The sequence below is a fragment of the Macaca mulatta genome, chromosome 11 (genome assembly GCF_049350105.2).
Source record: "Macaca mulatta isolate MMU2019108-1 chromosome 11, T2T-MMU8v2.0, whole genome shotgun sequence".
NCBI lineage: Eukaryota > Metazoa > Chordata > Mammalia > Primates > Cercopithecidae > Macaca > Macaca mulatta.
This window is the reverse complement of record NC_133416.1, coordinates 74,659,738-74,673,141: the sequence shown is the minus strand read 5'-3', so window position 1 is coordinate 74,673,141 and position 13,404 is coordinate 74,659,738. Positions and strand designations below refer to the sequence as shown.

Sequence of the window (13,404 nt, the reverse complement as noted above, 5' to 3'; positions counted from 1 at the left end):
TAAAGGGATGGAGGAATATTTACCAAGCAAATGGGAAACAAAACAAAACAAAAAAAGCAGGGATTGCAATCCTAGCCTCTGATAAAACAGACTTTATACCAACAAAGATCAAAAGAGACAAAGAAGGGCATTACTTAATGGTAAAGGGATCAATGCAACAAGAAGAGCTAACTATCCTGAATACATATGCACCCAATACAGGAGCACCCAGATTCATAAAACAAGTTCTTAGAGACCTACAAAGAAACTTAGATTCCCACACGATAGTAGTGGGAGACTTTAACACTCCAGTGTCAATATTAGACAGATCAATGAGACAGAACATTAACAAGGATATCCAGGACTTGAACTCAGCTCTGGATCAAGTGGACCTAACAGACATCTACAGAGCTCCCCACCCCAAATCAATAGAATATACCTTCTTCTCAGCACCACATCGCACCTACTCTAAAATTGACCACATAATTGGAAGTAAAACACTCCTGAGCAAATTCAAAAGAACGCAAATCATAACAAACAGCCTCTCAGAACATAGTGCAATCAAGTTAGACCTCAGGATTAAGAAACTCACTCAAAATCACACAACTACATGGAAACTGAACAATCTGCTCCTGAATGACTTACTGGGTAAATAAAATGAAGACAGAAATAAAGATGTTCTTTGAAACCAATGAGAACAAAGACACAATGTACCAGAATCTCTGAGACACATTTAAAGCAGTGTTTAGAGAGAAATTTATAACACTAAATGCCCACAAGAGAAATCAGGAAAGATCTAAAATCGACACCCTAACATCACAATGAAAAGAACTAGAGAAGCAAAAGCAAACAAATTCAAAAGCTAGCAGAAGACAAGAAATAATTAAGATCAGAGCAGAACTGAAGGAGACAGAGATATGAAAAACCCTTCAAAAAATCAGTGAATCCAGGAGCTTGTTTTTTGAAAAGATCAACAAAATAGATAGACCACTAGCCAGACTAATAAAGAACAAAAGAGAGAAGAATCAAATAGAGTAAAAAATGATAAAGGGGACATCAGTATTGATCCCACAGAAATACAAACTATCATCAGAGAAACACCTCTATGCAAATAAACTAGAAAATCTAGAAGAAATGGATAAATTAATGGACATATACAGCCTCCCAAGTCTAAACCAGGGAGAAGTCAAATCTCTGAATGGACCAATAACAAGTTGTGAAATTGAGGCAGTAATTAATAGCTTACCAACAGGAAAAAGTCCAGGACCAGACAGATTCACAGCCAAATTCTACCAGAGGTACAAAGAGGAACTGGTACCATTCCTTCTGAAACTATTTCAAACAATAGAAAAAAGGGGAATCCTTCCTAACTTATTTTATGAGGCCAGCATCATCCTGATACCAAAACCTGGCAGAGACACGACAACAACAAAAAAGAAAATTTCAGGCCAGTATCCCTGATGGACATCGATGTGAAAATCCTCAATAAAATACTGGCAAACTGAATCCAGCAGCACATCAAAAAGCTTATCCACCATGATCAAGTCAGCTTCATCCCTGGGATGCAAGGCTGGTTCAACATATGCGAATCAATAAATGTAATCCATCACATAAACAGAACCACTGACAAAAACCACATGATTATCTCAATAGATGCAGAAAAGGCCTTTGACAAAACTCAACAGCCCTTCATGCTAAAAACTCTCAATAAACTAGGTATTGATGAAATGTATCTCAAAATAATAAGAGCTATTTATGACAAACCCACAGCTAATATCATTCTGAATGGGCAAAAACTGGAAGCATTTCCTTTGAAAACCAGCACAAGACAAGGATACCCTCTCTCACCACTCCTATTCAACACAGTGTTGGAAGTTGTGGCCAGGGCAATCAGGCAAGAGAAAGAAATAAAGGTATTCAAATAGGAAAAGAGGAAGTCAAGTTTTCTTCGTTTGTAGATGACATGATTGTATACTTAGAAAACCCTATTGTCTCAGCCCCAAATCTCCTCAAGCTGATTAGCAACTTCAGCAAAGTCTCAGGATACAAAATCAATGTGAAAAATCACAAGCATTCCTATACACTAATAACAGACAAACAGAGAGCCAAAGCATGAGAGAACTCCCATTCACAATTGCCACAAAAAGAATAAAATACCTAGGAATACAACTTACAAGGGATGTGAAGGACCTCTTCAAGGAGAACTACAAAACCACTGCTCAAGGAAATAAGAGAGGACACAAATAAATGGAAAAACATTCCATGTTCATGGATAGGAATAATCAATATCATGAAAATGGCCATACTGCCCAAAGTAATTTACAGATTCAATGCTCTCCCCATCAAGCTACCATTGACTTTCTTCACTGAATTGGAAAAAACTACTTTAAATTTCATATGGAACCAAAAAAGAGCCCACATAGCCAAGACAATCCTAAACAAAAAGAACAAAGCTGGAGGCATCATGCTACCTGACTTCAAACTATACTACAAGGCTACAGTAACCAAAACAGCACGGTACTGTTACCAAAACAAATATATAGACCAATGGGACAGAACAGAGGCCTCGGAAATAACACCACACATCTACAACCATCTGATCTTTGACAAACCTGACAAAAACAAGCAACGGGGAAAGGATTCTCTATTGAATGAACGGTGCTGGGAAAACTGACTAGCCATATGCAGAAAACTGAAACTGGACCCCTTCCTTACACCTTATACAAAAATTAACTCAAGATGGATTAAAGACTTAAATGTAAGAACTATAACTATAAAAATCCTAGAAGAAAACCTAGGCAATACCATTCAGGACATAGGCATGGTCAAAGACTTCATGACTAAAACACCAAAAGCAATGGCAACAAAAGCCAAAATTGGCAAATGGGATCTAATTAAACTAAAGAGCTTCTGCACAGCAAAAGAAACTATCATCAGAGTGAACAGGCAACCTACAGAATGGGAGAAAATTTTTGCAATCTATCCATCTGACAAAAGGCTAATATCCAGAATCTACAAAGAACTTAAATTTACAAAAAAAAAAAAAAAAAACCTCATCAAAAAGTAGGCAAAGGATATGAACAGACACTTCTCAAAAGAAGATATTTATGCAGCCAACAACCATATGAAAAAAAGCTCATCATCACTGGTCATTAGAGAAATGCAAATCAAAACCGCAATGAGATACCATCTCATGCCAGTTAGAATGGCTATCATTAAAAAGTCAGGAAACAACAGATGCTGGAGAGGATGTGGAGAAATAGGAATGCTATTACACTGTTGGTGGGAGTGTAAATTAGTTCAACCATTGTGGAAGACAGTGTGGTGATTCCTCAAGTATCTAGAACCAGAAATACCATTTGACCCAGCAATCCCATTACTGAGTATATACCCAAAGGATTATAAATCATTCTACTATAAAGACACATGCACACGTATGTTTATTGTAGCACTGTTCACCATAGCAAAGACTTGGAACCAACCCAAATGTCCATCAATGATAGACTGGATAAAGAAAATGTGGCACATATACACCATGGAATACTATGCAGCCATAAAAACGATGAGTTCATGTCCTTTGCAGGGACATGGATGAAGTTGGAAACCATCATTCTCAGCAAACTAAAACAAGAACAGAAAACCAAACACTGTATGTTCTCACTCATAGGTGGAAGGTGAACAATGAGAACACATGGACAGAGGGAGGGGAACACCACACACCGGGGCCTACTAGGGGGTGGGGGGCTAGGCGAGAGATAGCATTAGGAGAAATACCTAATGTAGATGACAGGTTGATGGGTGCAGCAAACCACCATGGCACATGTATACCTGTGTAACAAACCTGTACGTTCTGCACATGTACCCCAGAACTCAAAGTATAATAATAGAAAAGAAAAACATTAAAAAAATTTTTTTAAAGTTTTTCTGTGTCAAATAATAGTGAGTTATAAAAATGTAATGGAAGACAACAGCTCATTTATAATAATATCTGAAAACATTATAAAATATCTAAGAACAAACTTAACATATATATTTTTAGAACTTTAAAATTTGACCAAAGGGCATAAAAGTAGCCAAATAAAAAGTAGCAGTTATCTTGTAGAAAGATTCAATATTGTAATGATAAGAAAATTTTTAATAAACTTTGTATGATAGTGAATAAACTATCAAAAGGCTAGTTTACAACTGAAATTAACATCTGAGAAAAATCATGAAATTTCTGAAAAACCCTAAATGAAAAAGATGAACTCTACTAGCTATTTAAGAGTATTAATGATAGTATAAATTATCAATACTGCAGTACTGGGACAGTGATTTAGTTCATTATGGATACATGGAGAGCTATTTCAAAAAAATCATATATGAAAATAAATTCTAGACATATCTAAAATTTAAATGTAAAAAAATAGCCAGAACAATTTTAGAAGAGAATATTGTATTAATGTACTTACGACCTTTGAGTAGGGAAAGCCTTTTTTCTATGGTACAAAACCTAAAAGTCATAAAGGAAAAGACAGATCAATTTGACTAAATACATTTTAAAAGGTTTATATAAAGCAAAAATACCAAACACATGACCCCTGAACTGAATTCATTTTCAGTTTTCTTCTATGCTTTAATAACTTCACTTTCAATCTGTCATATAATCATGTTAAACATTTTTCCTGAAATCACAGTAAAGGTTCTGTTTTAGCAGTTCGTTATCCAATATCAGTCCAGATTCAGGAATCAGGTGACAGTCAACTTAAACTGAAATGTGTGCATTATTGAATTCTGTGAAATAACAAAGATAATGGGTTTGGTTTTGTTTTTGTTTTTGTTTTTTGAGAGGGGGGTCTCCCTCAGTCACCCAGGCTGGAATGCAGCGGCATGATCTCAGCTCACTGCAACCTCCGTCTCCCAGGCTCAGGTAATTCTCCCACCTCAGTCCCCCAAGTACCTGGAACCACAGGCAAGCACCACCACACCTGGATAATTTTTGTATTTTTTGTAGAGACGGGGTTTTACCATGCTGCCCCGCTACAGAACTCCAGAGTTCAAGCAATCCACCTTCCTCAGACTACCAAAGTGCTGGGATTACAGGCATTAGTCACAATGTGTTTTTGTTCTGTTTTTGTTTGTTCTTTGAGACAGGGTCTCACTCTGATGCCCAGGATGGAGTGCAGTGGTGCAAACACAGCTCACCGCATCCTCTATCTGCCAAGCTCAAGTGATCCTCCCACCTCAGCCACCTGAGTAGCTGACACTACAGGCACAGACCACCATGCCTGGCTAATTTATTTTATTTTATTTTACTTTTTTCTGTTTTATTTTTTTGTGTTTTTTTGTTTTGTTTTGTTTGATACAGAGTCTGGCTCTGTCGCCCAGGCTGGAGTGCAGTGGCACCATCTCGGCTCACTGCAAGCTCCACCTCCTGGGTACATGCCATCCTCCTGCCTCAGCCTCCCGAGTAGCTGGGACTACAGGCACCTGCCACCACACTCGGCTAATTTTTTGTATTATTAGTAGAGATGGGGTTTCACCATATTGGGCTGGCTGGTCTCAAACTCCTGACCTTGTAATCCTCCCACCTCGGCCTCCTAAAGTGCTGGGATTACAGACGTGCGCCACTGCGCCCTGCCCATGCCTGGCTAATTTTTAAAATTTTTTGTAGAGATGGGGTCTCACCATGTTGCCCAGGCTGGTCTCAAACTCCTGAAGTCAAGCAATCCTCCCACCTTGGCCTCCCAAAGTGCTGGGATTACAGGCGTGAGCCACCACACCCAGCAGATGTTTTAAAATACAAATTATATGTCACAGTAAATACTTTGTTTATCATCTCATGGAATCCCAACAAATCTGTGAAATAACTACTAGTGTACTTATTTTACAGTTTAAGAAATTGAGGGTTGGAGAGGTTAAGTTACAGACGTAGTTGTTAAATGGCAGAGTAAAGACTTGAACTTGGGTTTGTTTGTGAATAAAATATGTTTTCTCAATGACCTCATTGCACTGCCATTAATAAAATGGAAGGCTTAATAAGCATAAGACAAGATACCTCTTTTTTCCCCCCCTTTCTAAATGAAAAGCAAACTTCGCTACCTACAGAAACGCACATTTATCCATTCAAAAACTTTTACCAAATACCTACTACTTGCCAGGTAGATGATCTGGAAGCCGGTTATTCATCAGTCAATAAATCTAAGTGTCAAAGTGTCTGCCTTCAATGGAGGAAACAAGCAGCACAAAACCAATGAATAAGCATATGACATGTCAGATGGCAATACATGCTCTGAAAAATATAAAAAGGCCTTTAAAGAGAATAGAGAGTGTTGGAGAGGTTATGTTCCTAAACAGCAGGGGTTGGAAAAGCCTTTTGCCTGTAAAGGGCCAGGGTTCTCTGTTAGAAACTGCAATCAAGGAAGGCTTCTGTGTTAAGGGGACATTTAAGTAGATACCTGAGGCAGGTTAGGGAGCCAAGTTGATATTTAGGAAGAAAGTAGCAAGCAGGGGGCCAGAGTCAGAGAGGTGGAAAATGGGGTCAGAGAAACAGGAGAGCCCAGTACATGTGGGGAAATCATCCATCTACCACGCGTGAACAAAATACATTTTGGTGCCATTGTCTACGAGACAGCACTGAGCAGACCTTTGAACAGAAGGGCATTATATGCTCTTGTGTTCTCAGTACAGAGCTGCACAATAGGACTGCAGACTGGAATCACACAGGCCTGCTGTACTCAAAGACAAAGATACACTTGGTCCTTGGGAAATGGGAAGCCGGAAGAAGTTTATGATTAACTTACACATCTGCTTGATAAGCTCTCCCATTATTGCTTTTATCAAGCAGAGAAGACTAAACATTTGAAATGATCAATTAGCTTAATTATAACTTGGAGCTTTGTTCCCTATCGTGAAATGCATTCTCACCGCCCTGGCTAGATGATGTGCATGAGATTCACATGTGGTGTTGTTGCCATGATTTTGGTTTAGAACTGCTCTGATTCCCCTCCTTGTGAATTTCTGCTAAAATTCAACATGCTTAATTCTCAATACCTTGCATGCATTGGAGGAAGCAGCATTGTGGAATCTATGCATAAAATTTACTTTTAATTCTGTTTAGCTGTTGTTAGATGTCTGTGAAAGTTTGGGATTAGAATCCAAGTCTGGTCAAAATCAATGTCGAAACATGCTTTTTGCCAAGAAAGAGTGAGGGATTAGGAAGGTAACCTTTAAAAGGGAAATTTGTTTTGAACTGGAGTTGAGTTATTATGCTAAAAATTATATTCTTAAACAGCAGTGTCTGGAGAGCTTTTTTTTTTCCCTTGAAACAGTTACATAGTGAATATATTTAAGCTTCATAGGCCATACAAGTCTCTCTCCTAACTGCACAACTCGGCATACAAGTAGTTATCGACAATATGCAAATGAACAAGCATGGCTTATGAATAAGCATGGCTTGTAAATAAGACTTTATTTACAAATGAAGTCTTATTTGTAAATAAAACTTTATTTACAGAACAGGTAGCAAACCAGATTTGACCCAAACGATGTAGCTTGCCGAACTCCTCCTATAGGAGTAATTTGGTTATTTATTTCTACAAGTGCTTAAGAAAACAGGTAGGGAGGCAGAAAAGCAGCAGAGTTTGTTTCTTTGAACTCCTATTCATAAATATCCAAATTAAATGTAATTGTCAAAAAACCCCCAGCTGACTAAAATAAATACCAAATAGAAATAATAAGAGTGGCTTAGTACAGATTACCTGTATGGTCTTAATATGATGTGAAATATATTGATGCCTGAACATGGCAGGGACCAGCTGCTTTTCGAATAGGACATTTACAGCTGTCTTATTAAGAGGTGTTTCTTACATAAGATTCCATTTGAAAATGGAAAGGAATTGTATAAATCAATTAACATATTAGCTAAGTTGTCTAACACATGGTATAAAGGAATTACAACAGTAAACTATTATACATGTCCAAAAAAAAAAAAAACAAGGTGTTTCTGATCAGTCATATTCCCCTTCCCTCCCCTTCTTTGTTGTGTGTGCAATCTGATTAACATTTTCAGGAGTTGCTGTGACACTTCTAAATAGTGCAGAGTTTCCTGCCTGGGGCAGGAGAAACTTGCCAGCTCTCACTGGGCTCCGGCTGACTGTCTCTCCATCCCTGGTGTGCCAGCCTCCCTCGGGCATTGCAAAACCTCTCCACACAGCATCCGCAGCACAAACAGGGTTCTGTGGCTGGCCCAGATTTCCAGGAGCATCCTTCTCGAAAGAGAGACAGGAGATGGAGACAGGGCTGCTTCATATATCTGCCCAAGTCAATTATGAATTCCCAGAAAATCAAGGTCATGTGGTCATGTCTTTCCTCTATCTTTTAAGAGACTAACACGAACCTGTCGACATAGAGGTTGCTTTATGAATGCTGATTGAAGAGAGATGCTGAGACACTGCTGGCATTTGCCTGTTGGTCACTCAGGGGCCATGTGAGGTCCCAGTATCAGCACCCTTCTCTGTCCCCTCTCCCACCTCCTCACGCAACCCCTCACATGCCAGCCGGGGACTAAGCCCAAAGATCAGAGACTTTAATATATCTTGGAGAATCTCAGAATTTTGCTTTTTGGACATATGCAGATGAATTTTATAATTCATTAGCATTAATTCAGAACCAGTGGGTCCCTATTAACTATCATTGATGGTAGAAGAGCCAAAAATTGAAATGGGAGAAATGTGGTTGGTGGAGTCTTTAAATGTCACATGCCCACTGTTCCTCTTCACCAGTGGTCTTAAAAAAAAAAAATATATATATATAGTAATAAACTGCTCTTGGAAAAAGGCATTGGTTCCCCTGTGTGTTGGTTGATCCGTTATCAACTCAGCACTGCTGCCACTCTAAGTCTGGCAACCAGGTTTTGTGAATTTTCTTCCCAGCATGGATCCAGGTTAGAATTTGCCACTGAAAGAAACTCACTGGAGATTTGGAATGCAGAAATGGCGCAGAAACCGTTATTATTTTCCAGAGGTGGTTGCAGACAGATGTGGAAGCAGAAGGGAGATTCCCAGTGGTTCCCAAAGAACTCTAAGAACCACCTGCTTCGCCTCAGCAGATTGAGGTAGTTTATGAAGTGTCTCTAAGATTCTTGAGAATTGCAGCCATTTCCACGAGCATTTGAGAGCATCCTGCTCCGGTGTCCTGGCTGAGATCACCACCATCATCAACCCTGGTCTCCAGCAAGCAGCTGCCCTTACCTCTGCATCCCCAGCTCTTCCATGAAAACTCTCAATTCTGTGCTAAATGCTTTATGTCTGGAATACATAGAGTGACTTCTGTGTTTAGGACAACATCCTGTATCGCATGGGTAAAGGATAGATTCGCACACACTAAATAAACATCACCTCAGCATTGACTTTCCTTTTGGAAATCAATAGGTATTAAGGAGACCATCCATTCATGAAATTAAGTACTGTTTTCCACTGAACCCGAGGTGCTATTGATTAAGACACAAAAGTAACTAATAAGAAAGAAAAAATATGCTCCAAATGGGTAGTCTAATAGGAAGCCCTATATAAAGCTGGGATACGAAGCAGCTATTCTTCAGTGTAAGTTTAAATGAGAAATGAACACAACTTACAAAAAAGAGACAGCAAGAAAACTTGTTTGTATGTCTGAACGTTGCTGATGGGGGAAGGAGCAAATCTCCCTGGAGAATTTGAACTACAAGCTGTTCATGCGGCTTTGTTGTTGGAATTGACACTGCCAGTGTAACTCCAAAACCCCTACCCAGAGAACTTAAGATAGTGTCCTTGATGACTGGCCAAAGCAAAGGCAAACCCTCCCTGGAAGACCTCACCTTCAGTCCAGGTAGGCAGGAATTGTACCAGCATCAACTGGAAGATGTGCCCCCATCTCAGAGACTTAGAAATAGGGGAAAAAAACAATGGTGTAACTCAAAATGGATGGCATGTGTTGGCAAACAACAGCATACTAGTAATATTCTGGGGAATTCCCACTAAGAAAGAAGTTGAGAGCACCCCCTTCAGATGCGTGAAACAGAGCCAGGCAGTTTCCAGCATAGAGTTCCAACCCTTTTGCTTACTCTGCAATATGCACCCTCATTCTCCAGACCTGCTGACACTGTGGCCGTCACCCTCTATTTTCCAACATCTTTCAGCTGCTTCCAGTTCTCAGGACTCACTGAGCCACACCACATTTCTGAGTTTTAACAGTGTCATTCTGACCAGGCTACTGTCCCTGTTCCTCAGGACTGGTTAGCCTACCTGTTAACTTTCCACACCCAGGTAAGCTTTGGCTCACCTTGTTGCACTTTCCATACCCAGGCAAGCTTTGGCTCCTGGGGGAAGCTTTCCCTGACAGTCTAGTTCATGTAACCCTTCTCAGTGCTTCCACAGCACCTTGCAACAGCCCAGAAGGTGACGATATTTACTGTTTGCCAAATGCTGATCTAAGCATATGACCTGTTTTATCTCAATCCTTACAACAACCCTGAGAAGGTACAGAGGAGAAACTGGAGGCCAGAATGGTTAAACAGCTCAAGTCAGACAGTCAGCAAGTCGGGAGGATTCAGGATTCAGGATTCCGGGCAAATGCACTCTGTAGCCATGTTCTCATCTCTGCTTTATTCTGGACAGTTCTATGATACTTTTCATCAAATGATTGGCTCATCTAAGATAAATAATGATAATAGCTGCTACAATAGACTGAGAACATATTGTGTGTCAGGCACTATTTTATGCTCTTGAATTAACTCATTTAATCCCCACAAAATTCCTATGGGGTAGAGAGTATCATTGTCCCCATGTTACCAATGAGGATCTAAGCCCATCCCTTTACTCTACCCCTCTGACTCACTGGCTGACTTCTGTAGGTCCCTAGAGACACTCTTCTGGCACTAATTATTGATGGCATTTCTTGTGGCCCAGAAGCTGAGGTTGGTGGTTCTCCTATCAGATCCTTCACAGTGCCATACCTGACATTCTGATATAATTAATGATTGTTTTCACTGATCTCCCTTCCTAGGCTGAGCCATGTCTTATTTATTTTTGTGCTTTAGAACTTAGCACAGTATGTAATGCATAATTAACACTCAGTACTTATCTACGTGAACTGAAGAACGCATGAAGGAATGGATGCCTGCTGTCTGATGCTTTCTCACAACCAGACTTGGAGGCTGTGTCATGATGTGAAGAGAATAGGCTTTGGAGTCACCAGGTTTGAATTTAATGTTGCCATTTCGTGGTTGTGTGACCTCTAGCACACTCCTCAACCTCTGAGGGAGGGAGTCTAGCTTCTTCATCAGTAAAATAGTGGTTATCATCTTCCCTTGCAGCTGACTCTAGCTCTAAGGACTGAGTTTAATAAAACATAAAGTGGACTACTATAGTGATTGGCACACAGTAGGTGCTTTGTAAATGTAATTTCTCTTCTCCCTTTCTTGAGGGTCTTGAGCATTCTATTCAACTAAGCAAAATGCATTGTCCGTGGATGCCAGGCATAGTGTTGAGGCTGCAAGGATGAATAAGACACAGTCCTTGCCAACAAGAAGATGACAATTTAGTGAGAGAGAATTTTTTAAAATAAGCTATTTAATTCACATGAGACAGTGTTATTAGGACACATGGGATGGCCTAAGTCAAACTGCTTGCGTGACTCCCCAAAGGTTACCAAGGGTAGACTCCCAGAGGGTATCTTAGAGGCCCACTTGTCATTAGCCCCCTCCCAATGACCTGGAAAGCTGAGAAGCAGCTGTGCTCTTTTTGCTTTGGCAGCTGAGTTACACCTGGAGCTGCACACACAGGGGACCCCTTGACCATGTGCTGAAGGAATTAAGGTGCTCTGCTGTGATTGGCAGGTGGCCAAGTCTCTAGCAGGGGAGGAGGAAGCAGAAAGAGGAGGTGATCAGTTACACTTATCTGAAATACTCATAAGCATCCAGGGGAAAGGGGAGCATTAATACAATATGGAGGGTATAAATGGGAGTGAGTGAAGGGTTCAGTGGTTAGAGGGAGGTTTAGGTTGAATATTAGTGAAGAGTAAATTACATAGGTTCTTGAATTTTGCCCTGTTTTCTTCCTCTTTCTTAGCATCTAGGAGAAAATGGTTGGTACAGAGTAGGAGCGAAACAAAGAATGTCTTTCTGGTAAAACAAACAAGAGATTGTGCTTCCTATGCTGAACTGAAACTGAAACTCCTTCCCTTCACAAGGTAAATGTGAGGTTATTGGACCACATCCAACACCCTTCTGCTTATTTTGCCCCTGACATGGTCAGGGGTTTCAGGCAGATCCTAAACATACTGGGGGATATGTCCACACAAAAACTCGTACACCACGTTAATAGCAGCATTACCATACACCAATGTATGGAGTCCATCCATACATTGGAAGATTCAGCTGTAAGAAATGGTTGAAGTAATAATACCTGCTCTGACATGAAAGAACATGAAAACATGCAGGTGAAAGAAACAGTCACAAAGGACCACATGTCGCATAATTCCCTTTCCATAAAATGTCCAGAACAGGAAACTCCATAAGGCAGAGAGTAGACTAATGGGTGCCTATGGCTGAGGGCAGGGTAGGGGCTAGGGAGTGATAGCTAAAGGCCATTGGGCTTCTTCTGAAGATGATGGAAGTGTTCTAAAATTGACTGTGGGAATGTTTGCACAGTCTATGAATATACAAAAAATGTAATTCACTTTGAGTGAATTACATGGTATGTGAACTATATGTTAATAGCGCTGTTTTTAAAATGCTGAGGAATGCTAGTCAAAGTACAACTGACCCTTGGCTCAACCTCTACCCTATTTACCCCAACCAGAGAATGGTCCTGGGAACGGTGTTCAGAGCTAACACATTCATAACATAACATACACTAAATGATGGGTGTAGGGCCACTTGGAATACTAAAACAAAACTCTCCGAACATTAAAACCAAACAGAACAGAACACACTCTGAAAAACGAGATGAAAGGTAAACAGAGGTGTGCAGCCACTATCCCTCCAGTTGCCCAGTCTAGACACCCAGGATTTCTTAAAGTAATCTCTCTCCCTCTAGATAGATTAGATAGATAGATAGATAGATTAGATAGATAGATAGATAGATAGATAGATAGATAGATAGATAGATAGATAGATAGATAATGTTTAAACACCATCTATATGCTATGCTGTGGTTCTGAGATACATACCTTAAGGCTGGGTTTTTCTCTCAAACTGCATATGAATGATATATATTTTTTCATATATGTGACTGCCTTCTCAACCCTTCTACTCAGATTTCTATTAAGTGGGCATCTCAAACTCAAACTGAACACCTACAAAACCCAACTCTTTAAGCTCCCTTGTCCCCACTATCCTGCTCCACCTTCCTATCTCAGGAAATGGCAATCCCATCCTTTCAGTTGCATAGGCCAAAATTGTTTGAGTCA

At 40.0% G+C, this 13,404-nt stretch overlaps 1 protein-coding gene across 3 annotated transcripts in view; it reads right to left on the bottom strand.

The window, feature by feature from the left end:
- The window catches only part of LOC107000920 (uncharacterized), a 145,378-nt gene that overhangs the window by 17,004 nt on the left and 114,970 nt on the right, over positions 1 to 13,404 (bottom strand). For all 3 annotated transcript variants that reach the window (XR_013401216.1, XR_013401215.1, XM_077954691.1), the window contains one exon: positions 4,431 to 4,471. Coding sequence is in view for 1 of the 3 variants with exons in the window: in XM_077954691.1 (XP_077810817.1) it covers positions 4,431 to 4,471 (41 nt within the window). In the remaining 2 variants the exon portion in view is untranslated. The remainder of the gene's footprint in view (positions 1 to 4,430; positions 4,472 to 13,404) is intronic.